General features: G+C 37.8%; 1 protein-coding gene across 1 annotated transcript in view; it reads right to left on the bottom strand.

The window, feature by feature from the left end:
• Positions 1-17,354: 17,354 nt before the first annotated feature.
• nek7 (NIMA-related kinase 7) overlaps positions 17,355-19,957 on the bottom strand; it is a 75,028-nt gene continuing 72,425 nt past the window's right edge. Inside the window, exon 10 of the mRNA XM_056236845.1 lies at positions 17,355-19,168. Coding sequence (XP_056092820.1) covers positions 19,058-19,168 — 111 coding nt within the window. The 3' untranslated portion in view covers positions 17,355-19,057. The remainder of the gene's footprint in view (positions 19,169-19,957) is intronic.

Below are 19,957 nucleotides of genomic sequence, written 5' to 3'. Positions count from 1 at the left end.
GTACTTCATTTCTTACCTACCAAAGACATCTGGAGGTTCCTGGCAATGCAGCTGGCATTCTTATGAGGTCAGGTGGAGAATGGAGGTCATGACGAGGGGTGAAACGCATGCTGGGACGCCCACAAAACCTGAGCGCCATAAAGATAACAGCAAATAACAATACAGATTACTTCTGTCAAAAGAGGAAATATGGCAGTCATGGAATATATATTATTTTTTATCAAATATAAAATATTGTATCATATGAAAACTAATGGAGAAACGGAGCAAAATCACTGTTGCATAAAGACATTATTCTAATGTATTAATATACTATATTATACATTGCAAAGCCATAAAATGGTCATTAATGTAGTCATGTATTTTACTTTGACTTGCTTTTAATAACATATTTCAATGTAGGAGAAATATGCAGCTCACACAAACCTTCTGCTGTGCTGCCGTTCTGGATTGCAGGATAATAGGAATTCAGGAGAAGAAAGTTCAAAAATGAAACAAACAATCTAAAGTCATTTTTGCTTATTGGTATGGTTAATTCATCAAAGGTCAGCAGCAAAGACATCGGTTCATAAAGTGAGATTAAATACATAAAGTATATTTGCGTTAACATTTAATTATTAAAAGTTTGCATAATATACTGAGTGTATTTTATACATTATATACATACATTATATTTTATACTATATATATATTATAGTGATATATAGTGACTTTTCAAACAATAATAAAAACAAAAGTAATAGTATGAGCAAGAGTAATGCTAATAGTAGTTTTATAGACATTTTATCTTTACCATATTATCAAGTACATATTTCACTATTTGGACCATCGCTGTTTCAAATCCATAACATTTCATATTTCCTTTCATATTAAAAGCAACAAAGCATCTCCATATTCAAAACACAATTCAGATTAACCGGAAAGCATCAAATTACTGTGAATATCATGTAAAAATAAAAAATTAAATTATTGTTGTGGTAGATTGTGTGTTATTAACTGGGCCTTGTCAAGAAGAATGCAAGAAGTACATAGAAATGAGGAAATGGATGTGAGAGTGTGATATATAGTACTATGTGTGACATTTCTTTAGTTTTATAGATCTACCACATTATCTGTTAAAAATGTCTGGACGCCCATTTGCATGCAGGGTTATTTTTTTTCCAAAGTAGCTCAAGTTTTGTTCATTTACAAGAACTTGAACGGTGACGTGAGTTGTTTCACTTCCTCACCCAATAAAATGCATGATAGGAACAAAAGTTTCTAACTATACTGATGACATTTTCAGTGTTTTTAAAAAAAATATATATTTTTCAATCCAAGCATGTAGGTAAATCCCATAATACAGCTGTTCAACACCTATTTTTAACGTGACAGCTTCAGCTAATGGATGACATTACCTCACAGTTATTTAATTTTGATAGAAGAAAAAAAGGTTAAAAATAAACAAAAACATCAACCATCTCATATCCTATCAAAGGCACACAAAAAATCAATTTCATGCCTCTAGGAGCATTTTATGAAAAATGAATAATATATAGACCTATGATGCATTCAAAAATGCAGGTGACTACTTTGGATTAATGTAGACCTTAATTTGTCCTGATACGTCCCATGCAACATAACTTGTCAATCAACCATCCATTGACTTGCATGCATCTTTAAAAGAAATGTATAGTCCAAAAGAAAATTGCAAAAGTTCATACATATTCATGCACAAAATGTCTTCAGTTCTATTTGCCTTTTATAAACTACAAAAAAACAAAACAAACACACAAAATATTAGACCCTTCACTTAAAATCTTGATACCAGATATAAAAAGGCCTAAATGATTTAATGAAGCTCCAGCCTCCACCACTGGATGGCAGTGTGCATCTATGACTGTGTCTATTCACTTACCTCGACTAATTTTGCCTGTTTGCCACTAAGGTGAAAAAGTGCTTTTTACATGTCGGCATGAACCCCGTCATTCGCCCTTTAAAGGGTCATCAGCCACGTTTTCCCGTCTTGAGGCCTGTGCTTATTAAGTAGGATTGTTCTTAAATCGGCTTCCTCGGGAAATATATATTATACACGCTCCTCAATCTCTCTCTCTCTTCCAGAAGGTTACAACATGCCGAGGCAAGTTCGCCGGGTCTTCTTTTTGATTGACAGCTTCCTAACAAGGACAGCCTAAAGCGACGGAGGTGCGCCCTGAAGCCCCTCTCCTCTCCCATGATGCACCAGAGGGCAGAGGGCTGTGTGTGATGTGTTTGTCTTTATCTTGTTCCACCCGCACACACAGCCAAAGCGGTATAAATGTGACATTACATATATGAACTTTCACCGTTTCTCATCAGGGTGGATATGATGATAAAGAGCCATTAAAACATCTTCCTCTGTCCTCCGAATGGCTACATGCTATGAAACGGACAAGAAAAAAAGAAAAGAAAAAACTACAGACCTGTCAAAGTGTCATTATGTACTGTATCTATACCTGCTTAGACATTATACCATGGGTCAATTTCACTTCATATACACAAATAAGCAGGTGTTAAATTCCAACAGAAGGAAAATATGTTGACTGATGACAAGATAGCGAAAACACTCTAACCTCTAATATTGTGTATTGCATAGATGCTATTCATATTTGCATCAAAAGTTATATTTAATGATCAAATAGATCTTCTATAAACAAAAGAGCTTCCTTAAAGACATGTTACAATAACCTAAGCTTTATCAACAGCATTTGTAGCATATACCCGTTACCACACATACAAATAAATTCATTACAAAAAAAGCCAAATCATGATTACAGTAATGCTCAACACACTCACATTGTGTAAATACTGGTTCCCAAAGCAATTGGAATCTCATCAGCAGACAGTCGAGGCTTGTGTATCTCCAAAATGAGTTGAATTTTCAAAGGAGGTAGCCAAGGCACAGTTTCGAGGGCCAAGAAATGTCCAATCAGCTGGAGAGTTCCTCGGTCCAGCATTACCACAGCTGTAGTGCATTGAGACAAGCAACAGGCACCACAGATAAATAGGACGAACATACCTGACTAGTTTGACATGGAAACCAAGAGTACCTCATTGTCGGCATACCTTGATGAACCATTCAACAAAAAACTCAAGGCAGTCATTAAAATTCCAGATCAAAGGATACATTCATGTCAGCTCCATCATTCCCTGCACAACGACAAACCTTATTCACGTGTGGCGCTAATCAAGATGCGCAATCCAACAAAGCATTCAAACATCAACTTCTAGATCTTCCAGGACCAAAGAAAAGGAGAAAGAGCAATTGGATGTGAAAGAAAGAATGAGAGGCAAAAGAATACACCACAAGGGATTCCAAACATCTTGAATGCACTTTGATGTATACATCTATTTTTAAATATATACATACTATTGCGCTCTCCTGGGCTGCACTATAATATTCCTGACCAAACAGCAAACAGCAGGTAGGCTATAGCGGACTCTCCAGAGGTATTCATCTTCTATATCTTCTGACAAGGCAGCTCTACTCATTCAGTTCTTCCCCATTTCTCTCTCTAGTAAAGGTGGAATCTGTCTGTCAAAAGCAAGCATTCAGTACAACATACACACATTACTCTTTCTTAGCTATTGCAAGTATTTCATACACTTTCTATTTATCATTAGAAATTCCATGTGTCAGATATTGATGTGAATATTGATATTGCTACAATTCAGAAAAAGAGGGAAATGAACCTTGAAATTTTCAACAATTATTCAGAATCAAGAATTCAATCATAGCGTATTACTCCTAATAATTAATGTATTTACTTTTACACAAAAGAACTGCAATACTACAGCCCTGTTTACACCATGGTATTAAAGGGTTAGTTCACCCAAAAATGAAAATTCTGTCAGTAATTACTCACCCTCATGTTGTTCCAACCCCGTAAGACCTTCGTTCATCTTCGGAACACAAATTAAGATATTTTTGATGAAATCTGAGAGCTGGATCACTCCTCCATAGGCTTCTTCAGGGATTGAACTTGCCGGCCTCGAAAAGTTATTAAAGACATCGTTAAAATAATCCAAATGAATACAGTGGCTCAATCTTAAATTTATCAAGCGACGAGAATAATTTTTTGCGCAAAAACAAACAAAAATAACGACTTTATTTCAACTATTCATGTCCATCTCTTTGGGCCTGGAGTCAGTTCACTAGTGTAATAGCGTAAGCTTCTGTTGTTGTACGTCACACGCATCACGCACATGACCAGCGTCGGCCAATAGTGAGCCTACGTGTGACGTAGCTCTACGGAATCACACTACGTTAACTGACTAGAAGCCCAAAAAGAAGGACATGAATAGTTGAAATAAAGTCGTTATTTTTGTTTGTTTTTGCGCACAAAAAGTATTCTCGTCGCTTGATAAACTTAAGATTGAGCCACTGTAGTCACTTGGACTATTTTAACGATGTCTTTAATAACTTATCGAGGCCGACAAGTTCAATCCCTGAAGAAGCCTATGGACTAGTATGGAGGAGTGATCCAGCAGTCAGATTTCATAAAAAATATCTTAATTTGTGTTCCGAAGATGAACGAAAGTCTTACGGGGTTGGAACAACATGAGGGTGAGTAATTACTGACAAAATTTTCATTTTTGGGTGAACTAACCCTTTAAGAAGTGTATTCGCTGATCGGATCACAAGTGCACAATGCTAAATGCAGATGTAACCGGGGTCATTACTGACCTAATGCCTAAACATTATTGGAAGCGCGCTAGCAAGACGAGATTTAAACTCGACTAAAGGCCCTAGTTTGGTTTTCTAACATGCACTCACAGCATTCTTGCAGCTTTCAAAGCAGAAACAAAAGTTGCTGCTCTCCGCATGTTCTCCGTCATCTCCGGTCACATTCATATGTAAATGTCGTTCATTAGATGGAAAGATCTGAAAAAGTCCATACATTTAACGGGTATGTGTTTCGGTTTCCCTCGTCTACTTGTGATCCGATCAAACAAAATGCATCAATACCAGCTTGATGAAAACACTTCAAAAACACTTGGTGGCAACATTTCCAAGTCCATTCAATTTAATCATACATGCTCGTTATAATTTTTTTTTTTTTAGCATATTAATCGGTAGAATAAGACATTAGTGGCAACAAAATAAGGGAGGTACTGGGGCACCATTCCCTGGCTGCCCAAAGGAATTGGTAATAAAAAGCTCCTGGTGGATGACCTATCAGAGATGAAACAGAGACACCGATCTAATGAGCTATTGCTAATGAGTAGTGTAAACGAATGTGTTTGTTCTTTATCAAGGCTAAAGATAATAAACATCAGCTTATGGTATCACCTTGATTCGCATGTGAAACATTCTGAATTCTTATGTTTTTACTCAGAAAATGTAAACTGCATTACATTGAAGTTAACTTTCAAATCTCAAAATAAGAACAAGAAAAATCACTGTATGCAGTGCTTATTGTCTGGCCTTGTGTATTTCCCAAATATTATATCCCAAAGTGATACACTAGGAAATAAGTTCACGTATTAAAACACTTATTTAATAACATCATTACAATAAGAACAATAATAAGGAGCAAGGCCTACACCAGGAACTTGGAATGGCAAAGCATTCCCCAGAGAAATACCTTTTTTTGGAAAGATACATTGGCTGCACCCCAGAGACTTGGCTCTCAAAAGCTAGCCACACACAGTATGCAGCCTTTGTTCCACTGAAAGCATTTGTCTTCAGTGCAGCGCAAAGAAGAGGGGTTAAAATCCAATTCAATCGATATCACTGGAGACGTACAGATACAAACAGAGGCTAAGGACCCCTCCCATCACCAGCTGAAAGTTAAAATAGAATAAAATGTTGAAATTCCTTTGAAGTTTCAATACCAAACCCTGAGCAAGTCAATACTCACCGTATTGTTACAGGCACCCAGAAAAATTCGACAGAAAAACAATGACAGTTCTATCCAAATATTCATATTGAGATGTTAATTATTGTCTGCTTGTACGAGGTCATGCATTTCTGAACAATAAATGGTATTTTTAACATTTGGTGGGGCTTAATATTCCGCGAAAGTAAGGGTAGGTGGTCCATGCGAGGGTGTTGCATTGCAATCCCAGGCTAAGGTAGTGTATAAATAAGATCACTGTCCCACCACCATGACCAAAACCCCTCCCATTCACTCTCCGTTCTCTTACCTTTACCACCTTCCCTTCAGGTTAACTCTGTGTCCCAGCTAATGAGGAGTTTCCGTGGCCTGCTGAGCTCCCGGGATGGGATGGAGCTTACCCCCGGTGTGGGACTGGGGGAGCGGGACGGTAGAGCACTGGTGTCAGCCTCCGCTTCGCTGCACATACATCATGCCGGTCATTAGCGGAGGATCAGGCTGGACCTTTGGCCAGCGCGCCACTGGCGGCAGGGCGGGGATGGCCATAAAAAACCCCAGGCTCTGTCACTCATTGTCACTTAAAGTGAGAATTTATCAGGGCCTCTGCCTGCGCACCGATGAATAATGAATGAGGTTCTGGAGCTTTGCCTTGACGCTCGGGTGCTAATGGGGCCGGAAAGCTTCGGCAGGACCAGCCTTTGTGCCGGGAGGTTGCACTGTCGGGGTACGGACTGGCCTCTATTGGTGGCCGAGCCTGGCCATAATATCACACATTCACAGTGAGGTATATCCCTTCTTCTCTTGATGTACATGCCTGGAGCACCTTCTAGACCCTGGGTAGTCCATTTTGTAACACCAAAAGTGTTAGGAAGTTTAACACCAGTGCCTATTTAAGAAGCATAAGTGCCCTCAGTTTTGGAAGTGTCAGAATTCTTGTATAAGTAGTGCATGTTGACATTCCCTTGCGTTATTTGGCACAAGACTGGATGAATGTTGTTATTTTGACAAAGCTGCTTAGGGTGGCCTTAGAAGAGTTAAAACTTACTTGACTATAAATATAGAAGCCCTTTTGCTGTCAAAATCTGGATTCAGGGAAGAGAAGTTTATCCCTCACTGGGGCTTAAGCATAGACTCATGACGACCAGCATATTGCATCAGTTGTAGGTATCCAAAGAGAAATGATAAAAAAGGTCAGTTTATTTTACTCGTTAATTCAGAACAAGCTTGAGATAAGATGAACACATCTGACAGCTCAGGATGTATACCTTTGTATAACCGAAGAAGCGGATTAAAAAAGAGATGTAGGCACTTCAGAATCTATAAATTATACCCCTATGCAATGCTATCAACCTTGTTTTGCGTGTTAACTGTGAAATGCGATCCAGCGTAGTGCAGGAAAAACTGTCACAATCAAAATGTTTGGAGTTAACTTCTTGTGAGGAAAGTTTGTGTTTTCTGGACCGAAAAGGGACCGTTCAATTTACGCACTTTTTGATACAGTAACTTACTATAAAACTCTACGCTCCTGATGAAATAAAGAGTTCAAAATCAGTCTTAAAGTCTGGGAGCAAAAGAGTTTTTGATTTATTCAGAGAAAGATTTTGGGGCGAATAAAAAAAGCAAAGAAACAATAAACAAGCACACATTCTGAGCTTCTGCCACACTTTCTTCCTGTCAGGTCTCTGAGAACTTTCAGCTAATTACGAGCAAAGCCCCACACCACAGAGAACTTGCATCCGTCGCTGTCTGAGGATGACAAAAGGCTTAGAGGGGGCAAGAAACAAACAAGCCCAAGAATACGAAAAAGGCTTTCCAGCTAGCTGCATGGGCGACAGCAACATCTAATCAGTTGGGTTTTTTTTTTTCAGTGCTGCCTTCAGAGTCGCATCGAAGGCGCAGTTCCTCTGATCATTGTGCGAAGGGGCTCTCCCACTGCGCCAGTCTCCTGTCCTCTGAACCACGGGTCAGTCCTTGGTGAGTAGCCTTGCTCCTTCGTCTACTTCATGGTGGTGCATCTCAACTTCATTACCATGCAGAGACGCATACCGGGGGTAACTGCACCCCAGGACAGCCTGGAGGGGCTATGCTCTATCCGGCCTCCATCGGGAACTCCCTCGCTGCTGGTTGCCGCCGAAACGGGAGCGCAGAATGGAAACGCAGTGCATTAAGTGACTCCGTGCCTCAGGGTCAGAGAGGAGGCGACGTGGCATCTCCGCCGAGCAATCGTAAACAAGCAGAGGATGTTAGATCTCTTCATCCTATTCAAATGCTTTATTATGCTGCTTTTTGAGCAAACTGTAAGCTAATCAGGGCAACTTTTTGCCGTTCTCGCATACACACAGGGGAAATTGTCAGAAAGGTTAGGTGCTGAGAGTCGATTCTGGTGCCTCGCCTCCAAACTTTGCACTCTCTGGATCATTTCAAACAAACACGGAGAGTCCGAGGCTCTGTTGCAGTGGAAGAGATTTCATGCAGCATACTTAATTGGAAGGGGACCATCGCGAGAAATATTCACATTCAGTATGCTCGTTGGGACCGAAGTTGTAAATAGTTAATTATGACTCTGTATGCAAATGTTGGCCTTTAAATGAATTCAAGGAATAATTTCCATGTTCATGTATTTGCATAAATGCATATTACATGCATTTCACACTCAACACCTCAAAATGTCATAAAGAGTGATAACATTTTAAGTTGATATCTAATGTATTAACTTGCAGTACCTCATACAGGTTACAGAAAGGACCTTGAGGATTTCACTACAGGTCGCAGTCCTATTCTTCCTTAGAAAACTACAAATGTAATAAAAATACATTTATATACATTTACAATTATATTACATTTACATTACAATAAAGTAAAAAAAATACCAGGGTGATTAAACTGCCCTTACATCATATTCCTCCTAATTAAAAAACAAAATTCTGAAGTAGTTTATAGTATATTGTTTGTATAATCAAACTCATGTGTTGAAACCAACATGCAGGATAAAACAATTTTCTACATTAACATAAATATAACACAAAAAATCAAAAAGAAATAACCAAATAAAACAGGAACTGATCACTATACACTATAATTTTACATAGTAATTTCATATATTCTTGATAATAGTATAAATGTCTTTTAACCATTTGAAATCAACATGGTTCATATGTTTTAATCAAGATGTTTATAAAAGATTTTTGGACACTCATATTGGTCGTAACAGAAGGCCACCAGAACATCATTTTAGCAAATAAAGTGATCCTACAAGCAACTACAACCGCAACAAACGATTGATGCAAAGAAATTGTCTGTCGACAGATTTTCAATGGCATTTTACCCGACAAATATCCTTCACTAATCACCACCTGCATTGAAGATCCAACACATTATTGTTATCCTTATTTCCAGATGGGCTGGTCTTAAGACAAAGCCTAAGCTCTGGCTGACAAGAACAGGTAGAGAAGAAGCAGGGGAGGGAAGGAGGGCGGCTAGGACGACTGTGTTAATTGGACTTTACAGTAACAGCGTGACAGGTGTTGTTTAAAAAAAAAAAAGAAAAAAAAAAAAAACTCTGCGAGAGTATGAAAAAGAAGAACACACCGAGCCGTTTGTCAGGAAAAGGCAGCTCCATCCTCACGCAACCGTTTCCCTTGCCGTTTTCTCTCAAAATGAATGCTGTCTACTTGTTTATCGCCGAGAGAACTCCAGGCTGGCATCCTCACACTTTTTTTGGCCCTGCCACATGGAGGTGGGGCTAAGCCTCATCCTAAAAGAAGCCCACGTCAAGAGTAATCCGACAGGATGCCCCCCACCTTCATGATAGATATGCAATACTTGTCATTTAGAAAGGAGAAATTAGGTGTTTTCACAGATGCGGCAGGTCACGCCACTTTGTTGCTGTCAGAGCAAACCACTTTTTAAAACACAGGATGCCTTCTCTTGCGTTAAAAGCTGTCAACGAATAGAGCCGACAACAGCTCGCTCTATTCTCTCCGGGCAAAGGAATTTGTCCAAAACAGATGTTTCACCTCTAAATATATATAGTCTATTGCTGTTGCTTGTGATGGCGAACACACAAAGCAATTTTGTTCTGGAAAACGTTGTTGTATCTATCTATCTATCTCCAGCTGCATTGACGTCAACTCTAAACCACTTTGAACGTGATTGTAGATGCGATTTCAAAGCGGTTTTCTTCGAACTGAAGGACACACAAGGTCATCAGGCAATGAAAAGCATCTCAGCAGCGACTCTGCTGACAATTTCAGCCTTCCCTGCGTTGCAGCCTGTCTTTCTTCTCGTAATGACCGGAGAGACCAGCGGTACAGCCTCCGCTGGCATGCAGTACAGAGGAAAGCGTGGGAACGTACAGGCAGACGCTGGCTTTTGCTTCAGCGTGCAGCGAGGCCACAGGTTTATGCAGGAATGCCTGTGGTCGCTCGCTCGCCGCGTAAATCAAGGCTCCAGAACAGAGCATTTCATTCAGCGAGGTTGGGGAGGCAAAAGCTCAGAGGACGCCTGCATCTGGTAGCGTTTTTGATTTACTAGGGACCTGCACAACATTACAGCACTGGAAAACGGTGGGAGCCCGAGTCCAAAGGGCTCTAATGTGTAGGCGAACGCAGTCTAAAGGATTCGGTCGTAGTGGTTGGCATCCAGGAGCGCTCTGCCGTTCCACAGGATATGAGGCAACGAGCAAATGCGCTGGCTTAAATGAGTTTTCTTCTGTACGAATCGGCGAGAACCTTTCAAAGGGAGCAGAACTCATGTCATAGCAGTTAGGGTAATAACACTTGAAAGAGAATATCACATTATCACATCTGACATGTTTATGACATGGCAGCACAATAAGTTTTCCATAATCATTCTGCATAACATCTTGTTTGTTACACCAAGCTCATTTATCATAAAGTTTGAACCTATCCAGACAAGATTGCCCTTAATTCAAAATCAACATAAATGCAAATAAATGCAAATTATTTAAATCCCTTAAAGAATGCAAACAAAACAATGAGGAAAAAAAAGATTTCAGTTCCTTAAGGAGGTAGACAAATACAAACAATGTTTTTGACCCAGGTTGAATTAAATTTAGAGGATATCTTCATCAATACAAACTAAAACAAAATGAACATTAATTGGTTAATTACTTTCACATTTTCTTGTATTTTCCTACGAGTGCATAAGCACAGTCTGATAAAACTGCGAGAATGACTACAGTGATTTAAACAAGTAATATAAGCCTGAATGAAACAGATAAAATCCAAATAACCAAACATGTATGATCAGTTAAATGTATTGCAGACTTAATTTGCATAAAAACACACACACACATCAATGATGCACCATTACTGTTTACGTACAGCTTACAGGATGAACCCTGTATCTCTTGTTAATTATTTTTTTAGACTCCGAATGATTTTAATTACTTTACACTCCAGATTGGAGTCCAAAAGAAAATAATGGCAAACATTCTCTCTTTTCATGCTTACTCAAGCAAGACTATTTACTTTTTTTTTTCTCATTCGCAGCTTGATGGAGGGAGGCAACAGGATGGGATGTGACATTTTGGTTGGAAAGGCTTCAGAATTCAAAGCAGCTGTGGGTAAAAACCACCTGTAAAGACACTCTCTGGATCAGATTTCTTTTGAAACCTCAACCTAGCATTTGTTTCCAATAGTTAGCTTGTGAAAAACCCCAAACATTCCTAGAGATGCTTCCTTGGCCGGGCAACAAGATCTAAAAATACCAGGAGATGCTATTCAAATGTTTATAGGTCCCGCTCAGAGGGTATAGCCTTTTTTAACTTTGTTAAGGTTCACCACAGATGACCATGTATTTCCCCATGCTTCCTCTGGGGAAAAAAACCCCATAATACATGGAGTACACGGACAACAGTAGCCTATTGTATGTGCTTATGTGTGCATAGTATGCATAAAACAGCCAGGTCATTGTCAGATTACTGTCATCTGTAAATGGAAGTAATGAAAACAACAGGCCTATTTGTTATAGCATGATTTTTATTGTAAATTTTGGTATGATTTTAAACATTAAGTTAACGCATTGCGTCTTGTTAAAGTCACCATGAAATCAAAATGGACAATTCTTATGTTTTTACAGAATGTTGTTGTGTTAATTATAAATGATTTACCCATATATAGACATCATTTTTATTTATTTATTAATATGCCCTCGTAATCTTCAATCAAATACATCAACCTACCCTCGACGTCGGTTCTCTTCATGACGTGTCTCCGTGGACGGTGGGACTTATGGTGCGTTCACGTGCTATGGTAATTATGGTAAACACCAAAAGCCGACGTGAAAAAAGCACATGAACACCCCCTCATGTGGTATTTTCCACTGGGCAGCTCGTAGAATATTTTGATGCACGAGTTGCCGAGATGAGATAACCTTTGACCTTTTCAAAATGGCGGAGAGCTACGCGAGAGTTGTGAGTGGTAAAAATATGTACTATTCATGATCTATAAAATATACAGCATATTATTTACCGTTTGAGTTTTGATAAATAATTTTCTTGCTGTAGCAGATGACTTAAGCAATCTAAAATAGTTTTAGCTAAATAACAGGTCTGGATCTCCATCTTTTTACCACATTACGACAACAAAAGCACTTGAACGCAACACACTGGTAAATACCAGTGCACAAGTGGAAAATATCATATTTTTCCATAGCACGTCAACGCACCATAAATATCATCCACAACTGACTGCTAACTGGCATTCAGATCTGCATTCATTTAGTTAGCAACGCCTAATTTTATACAATCCAATCAATTCTCGAAGGATGAAATTAAATCGTGCCCTACATTTTTTTTCATACCAGAAGACGTTTTAAGCCCAAAGTTCCTCGACGGTCCACGCAGAGTCAGTGTTATATAATTTTCGTCATCAGGAGGGTCCGTGTACAAAAACGCTTGTGCGAGTGATTTGAGCGCATGAAAACAAAGTCCACAGTAGAGTCAGGTGTGCACGCGGCAAACGCATCTTTCCGCACTCGCGGGCAAAGGAGTATACTTTGAAAGGTACGCGAGACGGCCTTCGCTCGGATATATTAATCACATATTATGTGATTAATATATCCGAGCGAAGATATATTAATCACAATAGGGAAGAAAAGACTATCGCAACTTCCATTTCATGCAAATTTTAAGAGTTTAGAAAATAACTACACCTTCAAAAATGCAAAAGGGTTGACGGTAATTTTACAGTATAATTTGTGGTGAAACTACATTTTCCTTAGAAAATGGGACATTTCTACCATTATATTATCAATTGTTTACTACATAAAAAATGGTAACAGAGTTGACAGGTTGGGGGAGGGTCGATAGCATAGTAGCCTATCGCGATGTTTTGCATGGAGATATTGTAGCGATACATCTACGCCAAGTCTTGATATTTTCATGTTAATTTCCAGGGTGAAGGAGGATAGTTAAAACAGCCTGGATAATGATTACCTGAGAGCTCACCTGTTACATTACTGTTACATACGGTCAGTGACACTGGTTATATACTCTTCTGAAATCAAACTGTCTTTAGGCTATTTCACAACGAAAATAACTATAGCACCATCTTGCGCCCAAGTTATATGCTGTTAATAGGAAATTGATGTATTTTCATATGACAACAGTATAAATATGATTCAGCACATTACATTTCATAACTGAACACTGTCACCTTTGACTTGTCAGAGTGTTTTTTTTTGTAAAACTGCTTAAAACAATATTAATTGTAAAAACAATTACACTGAATTGAGTGTGAAAACATTGAAATGCACAAAAACATTTTTATTTGACAACTTTAATTTCTATTATAAAATATTGAACAAGAAAGGGAAGGAGGAGATGGATATAAAGATGTGAAATGAACAGACTGAGAACTTTATCTTATTAGGTAAATATTTTCTATTGGGAACATTTGCAGTTGAAAAAAGGTAATAAATCGCAATGTATCACACAATACTCGGCATATCACAAAATGTTTAAAATTGCAATAATATAGACCTTATTTACAGCGGCGCCATCTTTGATTTTTAACGGGAATGAAAGCGAGGCTATCAGGGATAGACATGCATCTCTTTAGTGGGATATACTGTAATTAAATGTGTTTTTGGATTGTCCTGCTGACGAAACACTGCAAAAATATCTTTCCAAGAAGTTTCAGTAGACAAAAAAACTCCAGACAACAACTATTTACAGCAAATGCCACTGAAAACACGTCAAATCTCTCTCACAGACTCGCTTTCATACCTGTCATGGCACTGCTCTGAATAAGGTCTATTGTATCGAGGCTTAAATGGTAAATGGACAGCATTTATATAGCGCTTTCACAGACCCAATGGCCACCAAAGCGCTTTACATTTGCCTCACATTCACCCATTCACTCACTCATTCATACACCGACGGGCGACGGCAGCCATGCAAGGCGCCATCCAGCTCGTCGGGAGCAGCTGGGGTTAGGTGTCTTGCTCATGGACACCTCGACACTTGGTCAGGTGGAACCGGGGATTGAACCACCAACCTTCCGGTTTGTAGACAACCCACATGAACCACTGAGCCACTGCCGTCCCGCATGCATGTATCTAGTTGACATGTTAGGATCATCCCCAATGGACAAACAAAACAGCATAAAATAAAATGACCAAAAAGAGCAGAAACATACTTTTCAGTAAACTGACGTTTTCAAGGACGACGATTTCATTATGACAAAAAGTTACAAAAATAATAATTAAAAAATAAAATGTTAACAGGGTTGACGAATAACCTACTTTTAATAATACATTGTCAATCAAAATGTTAAAATTTGGTAATAAAAAAGACAAAAATGTTAGCTTTTATAAACACATCTTTATTTTTCATAAAGATGTGCATATTTGCCAAAATAGCAAAGTGAAGTTAAAAACAAAGGGGTGAGAAGAGACCAAAAAAAAAAAAATAATAATAAATAAATGGGGGGGAAAAAAGGAAAAATATATTTTTGTTAATGCATGTTGAAAACTGTCTATGGTAACACAATACAAGCTGGAATCAGATATTCATTGTTAAAGTCATTTTACCACGCATGTATGAGGGAACGCGTTTTGTAGAATGACCCAATAAAGAACAAAAGGAAAGTAAAAACAGAATCATTAACAATACATAAGGCAGAGTTTACTCGCTGTTGTTCTTTTTTCTCTTAGAAACCGCAGTTCTAAGATATTGCCAGATATAGCATTTTGGAGAAAACTTTTCAAATAATAATAATAAAAATAAAAAACCAGCAACGGTTTGAATGGTGGATGTTTGGAGATCATCCCTTGATAATTCTCTTCCCCTCACAAACTAATTGGTTTAAAGTTGCCAAGCATGCGCCACAAGCTATTTCAAACCTGCGTGCTATTGATATTTCATGTTTCAAAGCACAAATCCTTTCAATAAAGAAAAAAAAAAAAGAAAAGAAAAGAAAAAAAATCCTGCGATGCGCAAGCTATTTTCCTCCATACGTGTCCACTGGGGGAAACGAACATTGTCTACTTGGTTTTCTTTTGCCCCGATTAGGACTTGTTTGTTGTCCCTGCTGCACTCACAGCTCCAAACTTGGACAAAGTTTGGCTCAAAAGCTGACACTCTCTGCTGACCACACAATCGGCCAATAAAGCGTCAGCTTCCCGGCCACTTCAAACGGCGGGAACAAGGCGAAACTCGCCTCAAGAACCAGACCTAAAGAGAAACGGCACGTTTCTCTTGCCGAAATACCGAAAAAAAAAAAAGAAAAAAAAATCTATGAAAATGCTGCCAGCAGCTGAATCTGCTGCCAATGCAGAAGGGACACGTTACAAGTGCTGGTCCCTCTGGCAACAGACAGATATAGAGAGCTGAACCAAGCACCTGGATCTTAAGGAAAGAGAATATATTTGGCCTTGGTGCAAAAGGTAAAAACATCTGAGTCAGTTCGGCTTCTGTAGTGACATCTCTCAGTGTCTGTGCAGTCTGCCGACAAAGTGTAAAACGGATCAGTGGGTAACAACTAGCATACTGGTCAATAACAGGTCTACACTACTTTGGAACATGTTTTGAGACCACGAAAAAAAACCCAAACAATTTCTTCAGACTGACTGATGCAATGGTTGGACGTTTGGAAATGCATCATGCTACCACTAAATTAGCAGAACTTTTTAATGATCTTTCCAGTTTCTTCTGAATCATTTTACTAACATTGATTTGAGAGCCTAATCCACAAATTCATTGAAGAAAGAAATGGACTCAATAGAATGATTCATCAATGATTCAGTCATAAATTGGCTTCCGAGCAAGTTAAACTCTAAAAAAAAGACTAATATTTAGCCATTTAAATATGGTTAAATGTTAAATTAGAGTGTTACTAAAAAAATGTACAGTGCTATTTAAAAGTTTGGGGTCGGTAAGATTTTAATATTTTTGAAAGAAATCTCTAATGCTCAAAAAAGCTGCATTTATTTAATCAAAAATACAGTAATATTGTGAAATATTATTACAATTTAAAATAGCTGTGGTCTATGTGAATATATAGTAAAACGTAATTTATTCCTGTGATCAAAGCTGTATTTTCAGCATCATTACTCCAGTCTTCAGTCACATGATCCTTCAGAAATCACTCTAATATGCTGATTTGATGATCAAGAAACATTTCTGATTATCAATGTTGAAAATAAATGTCTTAACTTTCACTACTCGCACAATTTAAACGAATCCTTACTGAATAAAACTATTAATTTCTATTAAATAAAGAAAATTGGACCCTAAACTTTTGTTCAGCAGTGTACAATCATAATCATGTTTGCTGTGTAATTCCACTGCTGTATAAACATGACTCTCATCTAACAATATGTGAGCTGTACAACAGAAGGTTCAATGCCGGTTAATGCAGTTAGACTGCATCACCACTAGATGGATACCTGAATCTGTTTTCCAATATCAAAAATGTACACTAAGTGCACAGACAACAAATAAAAAAAGCCTTTTTTTTCATAACTAATATCGACAACACTGGACCAGTCTGGGTAAAGGTAGCAGCTTACAAGAGGTTGGAAACAACAATCCAGATATCAATTGTGATGTTTACTGAAATTTGTTTTCATTGTTCTGGCAGTTTCAAGGGAGCAATTTTCAGTGATGAAATTGAACCGCTCTCCTTGAGGAATTCATTAGAATGGGAGGAAACAGTCCCCTTGTCGATGTCTTTCCCGGAGGGAATAAGCCGGACGTGGACCCTGGGGCACGAGCGCGACACGCTGCCAGCTAATAAAGCTCGGGGCTAAGTGGAGACAGTCGCTAAAAACAATACAGATAAACACAAGCAAATACGAGTGGGCGACGCTTTGGGGGATTGATTGGCATGCGCAATTAAAAACACTCTGAAAAGCCGCACAAATAGAGTTTTATAGGTAAAAAGTGAAACAGTTTTGATGTTATGCTAATTTTGAGAATGCTAAACGGATATCCAAAATTTAATAAATAATCAAAAACAGCAGAGTAAATGGTTTAAGTCATTTCATTTTATTTATTTTTTTCCATTTCAATTAGCATACAAAGAATTAATGTGCATCTTGAATGTTAAACGTTCAAATAAACAGTCAAAAAAAGACAAATAAATAAAAAGTTGCCTGTCGCTCCCAAATGATTTGGGTGAAAGTAGAGTACAGACCGTGAGCGTCCGATTCATGTGTGCTTTACCGCGGTAAAGGATCCAGATCTCGCTGGAGAAGGCTTTGAGTGCCTTGTCGAGATAAATACATACTATTATCTATAAGGCAACAAGCATAATCCGTTATCGTGTTAACATAAGGCGAAAGAAAGAGGTGATTATTGCAAAATACATCAAAAAAAGAAAAGAAAAAGAAAAGGGTAAACACTAAAAATGCTCTCGATTAAAGTATACCATTTTATACTTGGTACTATCACAGCAAATCATACTGTCTGCAAAAGGTGCTGCATAATAGCTGCTGTCTGTATAGTAGAACTTCATACGCTTGGGGAACTCGGTTTGCAAAGATCACAAGCCACATTCTGGAAAGCAGCACAGGAGCACATAGATTACAGTCTGGAAGAGGTCAAAAGTTTGCGTGAACATAGCGGAAATGTACAAGGCCAAAAGGACTCATTGTAAAAAGTCATTTGTAAACGTACCTCTTTCAGGATGTGTTGCATGTAAACCAATTGAATGATGCAATTAGAGCCAATCTCTTAAAAAAAACCTTTTGGTTTACAGGAAGAAAGGCACTGTTTTTGCTTTTTTTTTCAGAGCAAGGCACTATGAAGGCATAGAGAATGTGTGAATATTTATAAGCTACTGCATTGCAAGTGAGGCCTTTGCATTAAACATTTATCAAAGTTCAAGTATCAGCCGTAAAGGTGCGGATACTGGGAAGAATTTGCTTTTCAAAACGGACCTCGTGCTGAATGAGTTATACGATAACGCAAATGCACCGTATTGTCATCATGATCAATGATTTATTTTATGCATTTTAAAACCGCAAAAGGTCTAAGACCTAAAATCCCAAGAAGAATCGCAATAAACATGTTTTAGGTGCGGTATGGACGGCGAGGAAATAAAAAAAATGACTTGGGACCGAGTGCATGTTTTTCTGGCATCACAGCAAGATGCAAGTACAAACTGCTGAGGTTTAGATAATAGACTAGTAATTTAGGCCATAAAAATTGCGACAAATACCACTATGATATCACGCTCTTTTAATAGAACGACAAACCTCCTAAATGTTTTAATGCAAGAAAGTTGCTTTTTAAGGAGAATTTTCATTCTCTTTTTATAGGGATGTTTTTCTCATAAAAAAAAAAGTTCTTGGAAGGGGTGTTATGGGATTGTGAAAAGCATATCAGATTTCGTGCTAATGCGGTGACAGACAAAAATGGAGGTATATATACGCAATCATCGCACTGTACCAGCATCGAAATGAGCAAAAATCAAGTCAAACCAGTTTTTAGAACACTGCTTAATTTTCCATTTTCTTCTTTGGAGAGCTATATTAAAAGGTCAAGGTCATTTTTTGTCTTTTTTATGTTGTTCTGGTATAACAAAGGCCTTGCTTTGTGCCTTACATTGTATGTTTTGTACTGAAAGATGCCAGGTTTCATTACGATGGAGCAAAACAAGCTTTAAATGACATTGGTGGGCCAGATGAAGGTCTTCAAAGTAGAAGCAAGAGGAATCGGGTAAGCAAACTCAGTTTGCAATCGTCAAGGCCTGCATGTGCTTGGCGATGCTGTATACGTAGGTGATGTCAGGTCTTTTCTCTGGGTCAGGGTTGATGCACATATCTACCAGTTTTCTCAGCTTGTGGGAAGAAAAAAAAAAAGATGAAAATATAAGATGTTAATTCATAATACAGATCAATAATACAAAGCTCCAGACAAACCCCACTTAGACCCCAAACTTTTGAATGAAAAAAATAAAATAAAAAAATATATAGAAATATATATAGAAATTAGGGCTGTCAAATGATTAATCGTGAATAATCACATCCAAAATAAAAGTTTTTTTTTACATAATATATGTGGGTGCATTGTGTATAATTATTTTATATATATAAATACACACACATGCTTGTATATATTTAAGAAATATTTTCATGTATATACTGTATATATATTTATATATAATTTATATTATATATAAATATAAATATTTTATATATAAATTATATTTTTTTCTTAAATATACATGCATGTGTGTGTATACAAAATAATTATACACAGTGCACCCACATATATTATAAAAAAAAAAAATTATTTTGGATGTGATTAATCGTGATTAATCATTTGACATCCCTAATAGAAATATTTTTTTTTTATACATTTATATTTTTAAATTGTAGGGAAAAAATACACATACTCATAAATTTTTAATAATAATAATAATAAATTATTTTGCAACAGTTTTAGTTAAGAGTCTGGATCCCTGTATAAGTCATTGGTTTAAGACAAACAAGATGATTGACAAAAATGGCAAGTGTTACAGAGAACAGAGCTCAGAGAACAGGAGAGCCGAGGGAAAGGCTCCAAGCAATGTAACTTCCAGCAAGAAGCCCTCTGGCCCTGCGAATGTTTGTTAATTCTCTGCTAC

Source organism: Rhinichthys klamathensis, unplaced genomic scaffold (genome assembly GCF_029890125.1).
Source record: "Rhinichthys klamathensis goyatoka isolate OS25496 unplaced genomic scaffold, OSU_Roscu_1.1 h1tg000467l_1, whole genome shotgun sequence".
Taxonomy (NCBI): domain Eukaryota; kingdom Metazoa; phylum Chordata; class Actinopteri; order Cypriniformes; family Leuciscidae; genus Rhinichthys; species Rhinichthys klamathensis.
This window is presented reverse-complemented; position numbering and strand designations above follow the sequence as displayed.